This window comes from Pan troglodytes, chromosome 4 (assembly GCF_028858775.2).
Source record: "Pan troglodytes isolate AG18354 chromosome 4, NHGRI_mPanTro3-v2.0_pri, whole genome shotgun sequence".
NCBI lineage: Eukaryota > Metazoa > Chordata > Mammalia > Primates > Hominidae > Pan > Pan troglodytes.
Genome location: NC_072402.2, coordinates 31,896,606 through 31,913,491, shown reverse-complemented (window position 1 = coordinate 31,913,491; position 16,886 = coordinate 31,896,606). Strand labels below are relative to the sequence as shown.

At 34.5% G+C, this 16,886-nt stretch overlaps 1 protein-coding gene across 2 annotated transcripts in view; it reads right to left on the bottom strand.

Moving 5' to 3' along the window:
• EDIL3 (EGF like repeats and discoidin domains 3) overlaps nucleotides 1-16,886 on the bottom strand; it is a 441,707-nt gene that overhangs the window by 195,225 nt on the left and 229,596 nt on the right. For both annotated transcript variants that reach the window (XM_001146806.6, XM_526867.7), the window contains one exon: nucleotides 548-661. In XM_001146806.6, the coding sequence (XP_001146806.1) occupies nucleotides 548-661 (114 nt within the window). The remainder of the gene's footprint in view (nucleotides 1-547; nucleotides 662-16,886) is intronic.

The following is a 16,886-nucleotide window of genomic DNA, read 5'->3' as shown; positions in this document are numbered from 1 at the left end:
GCTAACTGATTTATTTTTATTTCGTTTCTTTTAGAGATGGGTTCTCACTATGTTGCCCAGGATGGTCTTGAGCTCCTGGGCTCCTCTCGCTGAGGCCTCTAAAAGTGCTGGGATTACAGGCATGAGCCAGTGTGCCCTGTCTATCTGGTTTCAATGCCTTGAATTTACTCTCAGAACCAAAGTGTCACTTTGGTGGTAGAAATTTCGGTCATATGCATAATCATAAACCAAAATGGGATTCATGGAACTTGAGTATCTGAGGAAATGTTATCATTCTTTTCAGGTCACAAGATACCATTTCTATGCATATTGTGCACTAAATGAGACATCCTAGAGAATATGTGTGCATTAATAACATACCACAAATATGAAAAGTACCATTTCAATGGATTATGCACTCTGAAGGCAAATAATATTGATTTTGGCCCAGATTTCAAAATAAATTTAGATGATGTACATAAAAATATATATGCATACATATATGTGTATATATATATATATACACACACACACACACACACACACACACACACACGTGAATACTTACTGTATTGACAATTTCTTCCCATAAATTCGCCTGGGCACTCACAGGAATAGTTAGCAACAAGATCTGTACATATTCCACCATTTTTGCAAGGCTCAACTTCGCATTCGTTTATGTCTAAGAAAAACAGAAAGGACAAAGGAAGAGAATTATTGGTAAAAAATGATTAGATATTGGAAAGTTTTAACATTTGAAATACAAATGTCTTAGTAATGCTATTCCTTTGTGTGTGTGTAGGCATGTGTGTGTTTAGTCAGTAATACAAATGCTGCTTAAAACCAACAATTTAATAACCATTATATTTAATCAATTTCAAATAAAATTCAGAATACAGATGAAAGGCCAACGGAACTAAACCACTCTCCCACTCTGAAAATAAATATGAGTAGTTTGGGGAAATATTCAGTGTATCCTTAGAATTAAATCAAACAAATTAACCCTGATAGAAAGATGAATTGGTTTCTCTTACAAGATCGAGAAACCTCCCCTGCAGCAACAACTGCCAATTAACACTGTCTCATTTCATCTTAATTCATTACAATTCTAACTGACAGAGATGTTTTAGTTTCTAAATAGTTCGTCTTTGATGAATACGATGAGAAGCAAATTAGAGTTAATAGCTAAAGCTCGTTACATGCAAAGTATAATAAATGTAAATGGTGATCACTTCCTAATCTCATTCAAGGATTTCTAAAGTTAGGATGACTAAAGGGACTTACCTTTGATATACTACTATTACATCTGATGCAAAATCACATGAAACATAAAACATTGAGCAAATTATACTACTTTCCTTGCTAATTTTGGACAACAGAGAAAACAAATATGACTTTGAACACAAAAGAAACAATGACTAATTCAATCAATCACAGATATTCACAAATCATTCCCTTTTAGCAAAGCACCATGCTGGTTTCTGTGGGAGCCAGTACAGTAGTTGGAGAGCACACACCACTCCCCATCTCTTCCTCACCCTATGAGCTATTCCAGTTGAGCTCCCTATCTTCTTTCATTTCCATAACAGTTTGTTGTTGTTGTTTTTAACTGTATTACAGACTTGGAAATTGTCTGTTTATATTTAGCCCCTTTCACCTTGTCAGAAAGTGAGCTCCACAAATGAAGTTCCTATCTTGCCCTGTTCCTGGTATTCCTGAAAATGCCACACTCCATCTGGAAAACTACTGAGGCTCAATAAATGTTTCCTGACCAACTTTCTACCAAAACAATAGAAATAGTCATGTGCACAATCTTAAAACATTTTATTCCAGATTTGTAATGTGCCTTCTGATAACCCTATAACATATCAAATGATAGTTCTGAAGTCTTGGGTTATTACAGTTGCTTAAAGCAAGATGATCATTAAATTACTTCTAAAAGGAAACAAGGAAAAAAGTATTTGAAAATCTCAATTTTGCCCTTTCTTTTGACATTTTTTTCTTCTAATTAGTATCCCCTCCAGAAAGCAGAGTTGGTCACCTTCTCATTCTAAGTTCACTGTAGAAAGCCTGGTCTAAATTTCCTTAGGTAATAACTTTCTCTCAAAAAGCAGCCCTTTTGGTTTCTGGTTGACAATCATAGCTTAAGAACAGAGATAATTCATGACTGTGTTCAGAAAAAATAAAAATAATTTGAGTACCTCATAACTTCAAATAATAGGATAAAATCAGAAACTGCTAATCTCTAAAAAGATGGATCTGTGTGCTGTAAAGTATGATAGACTCAGCCGGGCGTGGCGGCTCACACCTGTCATCCCAGCACTTTGGAAGGCCAAGGTGGGTGGATCACAAGGCCAGTAGTTCAAGACCAGCCTGGCCAACATGGTGAAACCTTGTCTGCACTAAAAATACAAAAATTAGCTGGTGTGGTGGCGTGTGCCTATAATCCCAGCTACTCAGGAGACTGAGGCAAGAGAATTGCTTGAACCCTGAAGGCTGAGGTTGCAGTGAGCCAAGACTGAGCTACTGCACTCCAGCCTGGGCAAGAGAGCTAGACTCTGTCTCGGGGGAAAAAAAGTATGATAGACTCCTAAATATTTGATACCGAACCTGTACAAAAATGAAGGATGGATGGGAGGGAGGGAGGGAGGCAGTGAGGGAGGGAAGGAGGGAGGGAGGGGAAAGAAAAGGTGAGTATAAGTCATTTCTTTTCCTTTTTAAAAATATAATAAAATCTCAGCTCTCTTTGATCTTATCAAAATTTCACTTAGTCTTAATATTAAACTATATTTATATTGGACTAACACAAAAACCATTTTCATTAAATTTTGTAAGCCACATGAAATGCTACTTATTGTTGCCAACTCAATTATGCATGACAATAACAATGTTTGGCTACCTTGGAACATGCCCAATATGTCTTAACCTGTATCTTCTCTACTACAGTTTGTTTTAGATGAGAACGTGTAACTGGTTAATGTCTTTATATCTTAGAGAAAACACTGCCATATTTTGTAAAGTTAGATGCAAAAATTTATTCTCATATATACTTAGAGAGAGGAAACTAAGTGGTCATGTCTGAAGGACCCACATAAGCAAAAGATAATTTGATCTTAGACAAGAAGAAAAAGTTTAATTAAGATTAATAAGGATGTGATATAGATGACAGTCAATTTCCAAGCAGGGAGCCAGAATGAATCACAACTTTGAAGAAGAATGTTCATGATATGATGGTGTGTTTAGGTACAGGAGTAAAGCATTTTGGAGCAGAGAAGATGAAGGAGAGTGCTAGAATCCCATGTCAGAGAATGTAGATAGGGACCAGATTATGATGAACCCTTAGTGCAGGCTGAGGCAACTGGGTTTTATTTTTTTGGCAATGAACATTTGGAGCAGGATGAGAAGGATTAAAGGGTATTTCCTTCACCCTTCTACTTTAGAAGAAACTAGTGAAGCCATATGTGAGATGGACTTGAGAAATGAATAAAGGAAGATGGGACAGAAACCCACAAAAGATTTGATGTTAATAGGTACAACATATATTTTATGTCTCATGTAAGAGGCTCTATATATTTTCTCATTTTAAGATTGAAATATATCATGAGTAAAATCAAACCCAGCTCTTGCTGATTTGCAATGTTAATAGAAGGAAGTTCTCATAGCCAGTGTGAGAACAATCAATAATTATTATACATACTATTAACGATACAAAGACACTGCTGTTTTTTGCTTCCTTAAATCTTCCAAGTCTTTACACCGTAAGTAGTAATTAAAATATGTGAGCGTAAATCTAATTGAGACAAATCAACCTTTAAACCTTCCAGTTATAGGCTCACCAGGCCCCATCGATAAATCGTCAGCAAAGCAAGTTATAATTAAGGACATCCGATTCTAAAAAATCAACAGTTAACACATTTACCCAGAGGTTAAGATGAAGTGGAATGAATTGGAATGGCATTTGCTAAAGTGGAAATGCTTTGTAGACACACTCAATTTGTGATAGAATGACCTTTTCATTGTTTAAATGTGCATTTTTCAATGTTTTTAAAACTCAAAAACTACTTAAATATAAATTCATAAAAATATACATGTTATCTTAAGTTATCCATATTTTTTAATACAGTAGCTAAGTTAGTAAAACATTTCTGCATAGGTACATACCCAGTAATACACAAGCTTAGAAGACAGTTGCAAATTACACAGAAGCATTTACGTATTTGTATAATGCAGGAGTTCTTTCAGCAGTGAAGGCTATTTGCACTGTAATTAACACTGCAAGCAATCTAAATGGAAACTGACCTCAATTTGTATAAATCATGTTTAATTAAAGACTAGATAAAAACGTTCATAGAATACAGTGCAATGAAATGAAACTTAAACATATTTGCAATAAATTACATACACCTATCTTCGTCACAGATCAAGACATTATCATTGCCAGAAAAAAGTCCACATCCATTCCAAATATACTACTAGGTTATGCCATTTAATTAATGAAGAAAAAACTGATAAAGTAGCCCCCATATGAAATAGAAATTTCCATATTTGGTCAGATTTATAGTTTATTTATAATAATAATATCATTTATAAGGTCTTGCTTCAAAATATGACTTTATAATCAAGACAGCTGAGTCCTGAAGTTATAAAACTTTGCTGCCAACCTTCTTGTGTCACTGAGGCACAGTGATGAGAGCTGCACGTGAGTTTCCAGGTATAAACTCATGACTCACCCTTGTTTCCTGAAATTATATATAATATATATAATTTCATATATATATGAAATTATGAAATATATTATATATATTTCATAATTATATATATTATATATAATATATATGACATATGCAATATATATTTATTACATTTTGTTTTGATTTTTTGGTGGAAGAAGAAAGAAGAAGGAGAAGAAGGAAGAGGGAGGACAGAAAATAATAAAAGGTAAATAGTTGAATTTCTCTGAAAGGAAACACAAATTACTTTGAACCAAAAAGTACTTTACAAGTATTCCCAGTTCCTTGCCTCTGTTATAACTAATTACACAGATTCATTGATTTTATATGCATAACTCAGACTCTTTATCGGTATGTCATACATAACCCACGTTACAGATTTGTAAATGTGTTTGATAGTCCTTCTCTTTGGCTTGGGTTTTTTCCTAGCAGAAATGCACACTCTGGAGATTTCGCTGTGAGAAGCCTACTCCAGTAACTGACAAACTACTCATATATATATATATACACACACACACACACACACACACACACACATATAGATCTATCTATCTATCTATCTATCTATCTATCTATCTATCTATCTATCATGTTGAGCACTCCTCCCTTAGGCAATTCACCTTATGCACATCCACATCCTGAGAAATGCTCAGTTACACCTGGTCTTCTTTGTCCTGGATCTTTGTCAGAACCATTATTGTACAGATTATAGCCAAAAGCCCATGAAATTGACTTTGGAGTGGTAGGCTGTCAAAGAGTTTTTAAAATGGAAATTATATTTGTTAATTCCTTATTGGTGCCTTCAAAACAATGCATTGTCTGGGCATGACTTCTTGTCACAGAAACTGTGTGGCTTCTGCTCAGAGAATTATATTGAAAAATTCAATAATCTCATTCTTCATTACAGATTCCGCTAGTTGGCCAGAGATGAAACAGAGAATTCTTGAGTCTAATTCCCAGGAATCTCCTCCTCTGGAGACTTTTAAAACTAATTAATAACTAATTAATTAGTTTGTTTTCAACTGGCTCACCTTTGCAATCTGCAGAGTAGGAATGGTAGCAGGTTTCACTTCTGGGACATCATTATCCCAGTTCATCCTTGAGTTCTCTCAGAACTCCTCAGGAAAATGCCATCTGTCCTCAGTAGTTTAGCTACATTTATTTCACCAACATGGCTTAGATATTTTGAATACTGACCACCATTTGGACCAGGACATCTAATCCTTCTGGGGATAGATATCTATCTAACCTCCTCCTAGAGAAGACAAAGACAAAGTATTTCAACCATAAATCTATCTCCTCTTCATAAGTAAGTACATTGAGGCCCCCAAGAACATCAAGAAGGAACATGGTTCTTGGGCTGAACATACTTTTTTGGATATATTAAAAGGAGACAATGATAGACGGTGCCCACCCCCGACCACCACCAAGCTTTTTTTTCTTTTGCGAAGACAAAATTTCTCAACTTCTTTATGTCTTTCCCTTGGGCTATCTTTCCTCCAGCAATATTGTTATTGACTGCTAATTGGTTGGCAAGACCTTATTTTTCAGAGCCTGCTATTTTTTGATCCTTAACAACACATCTTCCCTGGGCTCCCCATTAGCTATTAAATATTCTCCAGACCTCCCATGAGTGATTGCCTTTTAAAGTTTGACCTTTTATATTTTTCCTTATTTAAAGCCTATGATCTTTCAATTTCTCTTTAAAGATTGAATTTCTATTTAAGATGAATTTCTAGGAATTCGATTCTCCCACTCAGATGCTGAACTTAATTATGTCACAATCAGAATTATCTAGATAATTTATTTCCCAGTCACTTCTGTGACCAGTTTAGTATATATTTGAATCTTCTGTTCTTGAACTCCCTTTTGATCTGGCTTTCTGCTATATTACTAGTAATTCATTTTAAAGTAGTTAATTAAAATCAGCATTATTCAGTCAGAACATATCACACACAAACCTTTTATAATAATTTATTGATAACCTTCACTTACAAGAACAGTAGCATAACAAAAGCCCCAAATCCAAGAGATATTTATCCATTGTCTCCTTCTAACAAAGATCATATTCTCTGTCCATCTCTATCCTGACATTCTAGTATTTATTTTAAGATCTTTATTTAGCTGCAAATGCCTTTGATACTAGTATGCAGGCAATATTCATCCCAATTATGTGGGTTGTTTATATTAATTATTCCAATAAAGTTTTATTTGCATTTACACAGATATTTGGCCAGTATGACAAGACAGCTATTCCAAGGGATATAAAAGCCAAAACGAGGGGAGGTAGAGGAGGGGTTATCAAGAGGGTGTTATGTCTCTATAACTCAAATATTTAATGACTTTAAATATATATATATATATATATATATATATATATATATATATGCAGAGGCCAGTAAGAACAGATGCCTCTTTCAGTAAACATTTTCACAAAAGAGCAAACCACAACAAGGTATGTTACCTCAGTGGCATGTAGCATAGTCACTGGCCCTGCAATAAATATTTGTTAATTGGTAAGAAAGAACCGGGAATATTAGTAACCTTGGGATCATCATGTATGTACTGTAACAGTGAGTCCCTTGCTTGGGGCAGGTGCTCCAGCCTATTTCTAATGGGATTCTATTAAGGAAAAATGAAATTAGAGCAATGCTTCTTTTAAAAGTTGGAGCTCTTAAAGCATATCAATGCACAAGTTATGCACTTAGAGATTGTGACTTAAATGGTCTTGGGAGAGACAAAGGGAGTAATATACTTTTTAAAAGGCATTCCAGTGACTCTGAAGCATAGCCAATGTTTGCAAACACTGAACAGAACCTCTGCTTATGAAGCACATCCATCCATCCACCCTTCCTTCTTTCCTTGCCTCCCTTCCTCCCTCCCACCCTTCCTCCTTTCCTTCCTTCCTTCCTTCGTCCCTTCCTCCCTTCTTTCCATGCATCCATCCATCCTTAGTTCTACACTAGGTACTAAGAATGCAACAATTAATATGTCACAATCTGTAATATTTCTGAGGCTCTTACAGTAGAGTAGATAGACAAGGAAATAATCAGTGCAGTGTAAGGTAACAAGGGCTATAAGAGGAAAATGCACAGTCTCTCAAAGGAACTCCAAATATCAAAACTAAATTGGTTTGGCAGACTAGGGGATGTTGAGTTTTAGAGAAGGAGTCTAGCTGACTAGGGAAAAGTGCTTTTGAATTACATGGAGTTATAAATAGTTGACTCTGTAAAGTTATTTTTCTAAATTAATATATATTTCATTTTTCCTGATATCAGTTGTCTGCAGATCTAAGAGTGACTCCTCATTGTCCCATAGTTCTTTTCTCCAAGTGTGTAAGGTATATATTTCCTGGTTTCCTATTTTTACTATTATTTATACAATTGCATATTTTAATGTTTTATCTAAAATTAACTATTCTTTCAGCTGCATGTCAAATTAGTTCTCTCTCTGGTTTTAGCAGTCAATCTTAATAATCAACCATTTTGGAGTTTTTCCTATAGTGAGTTATCAGAAACCCCAATCTGGCTTAGGTGAGATAGGATTTGTATTAGAAGCTCAGCTATGATTCACATAGCTTGACTTTAACCATTTGTTCACTCATTCATTCATTAGAATTCTGAGAAGCACTTTCCATGAATCAGGCATTAAAATACATAATTGGATATATCTGTAAATAGAAGCAGCTCCTGTTCTAAGAGATCACTCATTTTCTCTTCTTCTACACAGGAGACAGACAACTATAATACAATATGGTGAAATATGTGCTTTAGAGCATTATATACAAAATGTACTAAGATTATAGAAAAAGCAGTAGTTTTGCCTAAAGGAGATATGGAAGATTGCTTGCAGGAGGTAATACATTTGGTGCTTAAAGGATGAGCAGGAGTTTTTAGAGCTGTATTAAATTAGGAAGAAACACAAAGAACATATTTTCAGAGAGAGCTGAGCACTTTGAATTTCTGAAGCATGCACAGGGACTGTGTGGGGGATACTCTGCATAATGGCGACTATGTAGTCTGGGACCAGATTTTTATGGCCATATCAATCAACTTAAGGAGTTTGAACTTTAGTCCTTGGATACTGAAGAGTTAATAGAGAACTCAAGAAGGGTGGAAGGGGACATGGGATTGAATAGATCTGCATTTTAGAAGCTCATTCACATTCCCTAAAATTTCATTACTGGTAACATTTTGGAAAAATAATTCAAAAAGTGAGAAGGGAAATTTATGTTGAGTCCATATCACTCAGACTAGGTAGTAGGATGGCTATAAACATGTTTGGTATGTTTAAATACTTAGCTTGGTTCGACATGTAGATAGACTTCCTAATATTTACGGTTGCTAGATTTGGTAAATAAAAACAGAGAGTGTCCATGCAAATATTTGAGACATATTTATAAGAAAATCTTTGTTTATCTGAAATTCAAATTTACCTGGGCACATTTTATCTAGAAACCCTACCTGAATTGTCAATTGGATGTGATTTCTCCCTATTTTTTCCTTCCCTTTCCTATGAGCATTTTAATTTTCAGCATACAGTCATGCTTTACATTTTGTATATTCAGCAAACCCCAACAAAAACTACCTACAGTGGAAAATCATTATGGACAAAGAATCTTCCTTAGGCTTTTGCTGAAATTAAAATTTGTTGCTTGCATTCTGTTTATAATTTTACAGTTTACCTCTACATAAGGTTTAATAATACAAGTATAGCCAAACAGCACTACAGGATGGCAGTTAATGGATAACAATTAGCACATCCTTCCAATTGTAGATTACTTATTATGTACCAAACACTGTTCTAAGCCTTTTATATATATTAACACAGTCTACAAGCTAATTGTTATTATTATTCTGCCTGTGTTACAGATGAGGAAATCAATAAACTGAAAGTGTAAATAAGTTGCCCAGAGTCACACAGGTGGCCAAACTGAGATTAAAGCCCAGATAATTTAATTTGTCTCCAGAATCTATGCTAATCACCCACATGTTTCACCATCACTAGGGAATATTAGTACTCTCACTTCATCACCTCTTCTTACCAGCCTTCAAGGTATTATTTTATGTGCTAAGAAGGACAGATATAGGATAATACATAGTCCTTGTTCTCAAAACGTTGATAATAACCTAATATTGGCATTTCTCCTCTAGATTAAAGACTCCAGTCCTAAAATGTTAGTTTGGAATACACTTTTCCCCAATCCCTTTATTCGTCTTAGTAATTTCCTCAAAATCCTAAGTGGCTTGGGTTTAATGGGCACTTGTTCCCTTTTTATTCCTGAAATCCACAACCACTTGCTTATATAAAAATGAATTTCCTTGCCTCCTACAGTCTTTTATACATCTTTTAACTTTACACTCAGATGAAAGGAGTTACATTTGTTACACAATTTCCTTTTTTAGAAGGCATTGATATATTTGATACCTATAGAATTAAAATTTTGTCATTTTTTTTTCTCGGTCACAATTCACCTTATGTAAAAATGTTTGAAAAATAGCATATATACTGAAAAGGACACAAAACAGTAAAGTTACAAGAATTATTATAAAGAGACAACCCATATAACAACCACCAAGGGCAAACACCAGAATCCTGCCAGCAGTCCAAAGCCTTCATGTGCCACATTCATTCAAACCCTCCCCTACACCCACACAAAGGTGACAGATCCCCTGCTTGGTATGGGAGTCACAGACTTGCTCTTTGTATAGTTTATAATTTCATCTCCTAAATATTTATTCCCAAAGAGTTTATTTTTGCCTGTATTTAAACTTTATAGTAAAAAAAAAATTCCATATGTGATCTTCTGTTTGTGGCATCTTTCAAAATGTTGCAGGTGACTGCAGTGAGTTCATTTTCACTGCAGAGTAGAGAAATTGCTCTAGAGTATTTTACCATAAAATGTACCATATGCTTTTTTCTTTCTATGGCTAATGGCATTTGTAGTGGTGTTGGAAATAAAAGCATCAGGGAACATGCATGTACATATCTCTTGACAAACAAGTATGCTGAATTTTTTTTTCTGGGTACACTTAGGAGTGAAATGGAGGAGTCATAATAATGCATATATTTAACTTTAATAGATAATACCCAATTGATTTTAAGGTGGTTATGCCAGTTTGCACTCTTATCACCAATTAATACCACTTTTGAAGATACAAACTATATGAAACTTGCAGGTAACCACTTATTTCACTTAATGTGGAAGTGGAGGGTGGAAAGGCTTAACACCAATAAATCTTTTTAAGATACGTTTTTACCAAGTGGGGCTTTTAAGGGAATGGAATAAAACCTTCACTTCACCAAGTTCAATTACATTTTTTTTCTTCAATGACCTTAACTTAAAAAAAAAAACTCACACTAAAAATGCCTAACCACTGAAAGCTTGTAAGTAATGTTACATTTCAATAACAGGCACCGATACACAGTTAAATTTTGTTATACAGAAAGATAATTTTGCCTAACCCTTGAATTAATTTCTTAAAAGGAACCTAATAAATCAACTATTATACACAGATACATGTAGACTCAGATAATAAAATTAAGAATACTTCCTGCTTCTATATTCTGATATCTTTGAAATTTTATATTATGGGCATAATTAAACAAAAATGATGTCCTAAATGAGATTTCTAAATTATCTTATACTTCTAAAGCTATTGTAAGGATTATATTATACTTCTAAAGCTACTGTAAGGATTCAATGAGGTAAATTATGAGAAAAATATCTTGTAAACTTTAAAGACTGCAAATATAACTGTCCATATTATTATATGAGTTAAACCATATTCATATTGTTTGATAGAGTGTTTCTTGGTTATGGCCATGGAAGAAAATATAGGTGAATTTCTGATGAGGCTTTCTGTACACACATACTTCTACATTTGGGTTTATCATCAGAGTAAATAAATGGGTAGAATTTTTATAAATATTCTACAGAAAAGTAGCCCTGTCTTGGAGAGGAATGAAAGGCAGCATTTATCCAAAAAATTGCAAAGCATGTGGAAACTTTAATACACTGAATGGGATAATTCAACAAATACTCTTAACATACTTCTTTCCAAAATGGTGACATTTACTATTTTTTAAACTAACACACCAACTCTTTATCAATTTTGGCTGATAGATCACTGACATCTGTAGCTTAAAGACTTAAATTGTGGTTGGTAAATATAGAAAAGACTCCTTTTTTAAATTCTTAGGAGTTTCAGTCCTCATCAAGGTGAAAGAGCTGGGTGGCTAGATTTCCCTCATTCCAGAATCTCATCTACATAATTATAGGATATTTTGTGGGTTCCTGGCAGAGCTAGAGGCAACAAAACATCTGTTACACTCAAGGCCACCATGGAAGAATCTGCTTCAAGCAACAAACTCACTACTCAGTGTTAAAAATGCTGTCTCCAAGCCATTACTTTTTATATATTTTTATCCCATATTTATTGGTAAGTATGCCAAATCAGCATATTTTCTTCATTAAAAGTGATAATTTTGGGATTCATGAGAACTCTGCTTCTGGCCTAGACATAGTAAAAGGGACCAGAATTTTCAGGCAGACCCTCTTGTTTTAAAAAACAACAACAACGACAAAAAACAAAAAAAACAAAAAACAAACCTCAGACAAAATACGTGAGACAACAGTGTTGAACATACTGAACATTAAGACACAAAGGATTCTCCCTCTTGGGCCATGGCATAGGGAGGGAGAATCCAGGCAGAGCCTGGTGAACTCTAGTGAAAGAGAGGGAGCTGGGAGTCTGGAGAGTCCACGGAGGCTAGTATTTGTAGAACAGAATACCCAACAGGAGAGAACTACACAGAGACAGTTCACCACAGAGATCTGCAGTCCTGAACACTGCCGTGCTCTCTAAAGTACTCAGCAGAGGGTAGATTAGCATTCACAGGGGAGAAAACTCCTGGGGAAAGAGTCATCTGAACAGACCAGAGGGAGCAATACTTGGAGCCCACACTAGGCCAAGAGAACTGCCAATTCCCACCACTAAGACTGGAAAGCAAACTGTTTCATGGGGCATTGGGCAGAGGACCCAGAATGGTTTTGTCTTAGTAGTGGGGGATAATTAAACCTGGATTAAATAAATTATTGGTCTCACCTAACGAATCTTATAAGCAAGACCTAGAAGGATCAAACTGTTTCCAAATAACCTAACTATATAAGAAAACTAAGCTCAAGAGAATATATAGGACTACAAAGTACTGAGCACTCAGCAAGATAAAATTCATGTCTGGAATCCAATCAAGATTAACACTCAAGAAACAAAAAAGATATAGTTGAAAAGACAGCATATAGTAAAATTAGCAGAGAAGTAATTAAAACAGTTATTAAAACTGTATTCCATATATTGAAAATATTAAATGGAGATGTGAAAAAAGAAAGCCTAATTGAACTTCCAGAGATGAAACTAACAATGTGTGAGATGAAAAATATGCCAGAAAGGAATAATAGCAAATTAGACATGCAAAAATAAAAAAAAAATTTTTAGACGTTTTAAGACATACCAATTGAAAATATACAAAATAAAATATACAGAAAAAAAATCTGGGCATCAGTGATCAGTGGAACACATATAGTTAGTCTAAAATAGATGTGATTGGAGTCCTTGAAAACGGAAAGTATAAAATATTTGAATAGATTATAGCCCAAATTTTCCAAATATGAGGAAAACTATACTCACAGATCTAAGCAGCTCAATAAATCCCAAGAGTAAGAAACACGAAGAAAGCTACAAAAAGGCACATCATTATTACAAAAGACATCAAAATTATTCTGTAGATAAATGTAGTCTTTTCAAAAAATGATGCTGAAATAATTGAATATATGTAAAATACACTTAGAACTACATAAAAAAATCACTCAAAATAGATTGTAGATTACAAAGTGAAACCTAAAACTATTTTTTCTATATCAAATCCATAAACTCCTGCTCCCCAATGTCAATTTTAAGAGAATTAAAAGACAAACCACAGATTGGGAGAACATATTTGCAAATCAAAAATATGATAAAGAACTTGTATATACAACATATAAAGAATTCTCATAACTCAACAAGAAATCAAATAATTCAATAAAAAGTGGGAAAAATATTTGAACTGACAGTTCCTAAAAGAATATACATAAGAGTGGTAAATAAACATATACAAAGATGTTCAACCTCATTTGTCATTAGAGTATATAAATTAAAAGCAGAATAAGATGTCACTACCCAACGATTACAACAGCTAAAATTAAAAAGATGGTGTTGGTGAGGATGTGGAGGAATTGAACTCTCATACACTGCTGTTCTGATATAAAATAACGCAATCCATTTGGAAAACAATGTGACAGTTTTTCAAATACTTAAACACATGTCTACCATATGATTCAGCCATTCTACTCCTACATATTTATCCAAGACAAATGAGAGTATATGTCCACACAAAGACTTGTATGGATGTTCATAGCAGCTTTATTACTATAGTAATAACCCCAAACCTGAGACAACCTGATCTCAAAATAGTTATGCTGAGTGAATATACAAAAATAATATACAGTGTCTATTTTATTTATACAAATTTCTAGAAATGCAACTAATCTATCATCACAGAAAGTAAATCAGTGATTGGGATGAAGTTGAAGGGGCAAGAAGGAGGGATTACAGTGGGGAAGAAACTTCTGAGGATGATGTGATGCAAATGTTTAGTATCTTGAGTAAGATGATGGATTCACAGGTTCATATATATGTCAAAACATATCATATTGTACATTTTAAATTTGTGTATTTTATTCTGTGTTAATTATACTCCAATAAAACCTTCAAAAAGTGATTAATTTTTATAACCCACATATTTTTTGTCTGTAAACTAAGAACTGCATACACACACACACACACACACACACACACACACACCCCAACACTCCATGACAATAAAAGGCCCACAGAATTAATGAGGAACATTAGCCTTCTCAAATTCACAAAAGAAAGGTTTTTGTACAATATACTTTTATTTCGATGTGAGAACCATGCAGCCCAAATGAAAAGAGGCAGGTCTTACGGGAGAGACTGAGTGTTTAATAAAACATAGTAATAGGAGGAGCTGTATTCATTAAGATGAGAAAAATACTGATTTTTAAGGTAGTTTACTTCCTACTTTGCAGGTTGTTTCCACCACTCAAGAAAGTCTTTGCAAGAAGCCTTAAATAAAGATGAATGGGGAAAAATTAATGTAACTGGAAAAAATTGGTATCATTGCAAGATTTTCTATTGCTCTTATATTTCTGGTTTCAGGTTGAATTTATTTTTGTTATCATTGACTATCAGAAATCTGAAGCATGTAAAACTATAACGGGGGTTAGCTATACCCTCCCTAATTGTTCTTTTCCAGAAAAATTTTCTGATGGAAGTTCATGAAGTACATTGATGAGAATGTTTTCTGTACTCCTATGATCTATTCAAGAGATTGTAATTTTCATACAGGAACTATGAAACAATAATAATTTTCTAGTTCTCTTTGCTTCTTCTTTTTTTTTTTTTCTTTTTTTTGAGACGGACTCTAGATCTGTAGCCCAGGCAGGAGAGCAGCGGCACGATCTAGGCTCACTGCAACCTCCGCCTCCTGGGTCCCGGTTCAAGCAATTCTCCTGCCTCAGCCTCCAGAGTAGCTGGGATTACAAGCATGAGCCACCATGCCCAGCTAATTTTTGTATTCTTAGTAGAGGCGGGGTTTCACCATGTTGACCAGGCTGGTCTTAAACTCTTGACCTCGTGATCCACCTGCCTCAGCCTCTTAAAGTGCTGGGATTACAGGTGTGAGCCACTGCTCCCAGCCCTCTCTTTGCTTCTGTGAAGGATATAACTTTAAAAACTTATAAAAATATATGTTTAAAGGAGATTTTCATTATTAATTTCTTTTAATATACATTAAGATGGAAATCTCAATTCCATTAATTACATACTGCACAATTTTACATTGAAAAAGGAAGGCTTCAAGACAACAATTTCCATGGTATCCAATGAACCTGATTAAAATAATGGGCTATCTCCATAACAAGTGCTTAGATAAATGGTCCTATTCTGTCAGAGAGGAATGGGTCTTATTAGAAACTGCATTGCTCTGTTATGCTATTATAAGATTAATGCAGAAAAAATGTTTAGTTCCTTTTAATAAAATCCAATGACTTGTGAACTGGACTAAATATCAGTAAATAGTAAGTGTAAGTGTAACATCGTCTACTTAATTTGGTTGTTTAATTTGGCCCTTAGTATAAAGATTTGAGTTGATGCAGCACCTTACTTCCCTACAGTCATTAAATCTCCTTCTGCCATGTTCCAGAGAATAAAGGAGGGCTTATGTAGTTCTGATTAAATAAGCTACAGAGTTATCTTTAGAGGTGATATTAATATCTTCCCAAACTATAATCCATCCTTGAGGTACTGCAATATTTTAAATATTTTTGTAAAGACATGCAGAGGTAGAAAAAAGACTAAGATATACTGATGAATTTATTTTGTTGAATATAAAAATATATGTTTTTGAAATCTTTAGAACACTCTATAGATACTAATATACTATACTAAATTCATATGTTATGAAAATACAGAGGTTACTGTAATTTTGTACAGATAAGCACAACTGGAACCTTCTTATTATCTATCAGCCATATATTTCTGTGAGTGTACAATTATTTAGTCCATGGCTTTTATTTTATTCTGTTCATTACCAATAGCTAACATTTCTCATTATACAAATGGGAAAATAACCCCTCAAAACTACCTCTTACTTTATACTCCCTATAGAATTTTGTTAAATAATGTATTTAAACCTACTACTTGTTCATCAGTTTTAGCCATTAAGGCTGCTACAACACCCTTCATATCTCTTTCTTGGCTTTAAAGTCCTATTGTTATTATTCTTTTATTATTATTTTTTTTTGAGATGGAGTCTCGTGCTGTCACCCAGGCTGGAGTGCAGTGGCATGACCTCGGCTCATTGCAACCTCCGCCTCCCAGGTTCAAGCAATTCTCCTGTCTCCTCCTGAGTAGCTGGGACTACAGGCACCTCCCCACCACTCCCGGCTAATTTTTGTATTTTTAATAGACACGGGGTTTCACCATATTGGTCAGGCTGGTCTCGAACTCCTGACCTCAGGCTGGTCTCAAAATCCTGACCTCCCAGGTTCAAGCA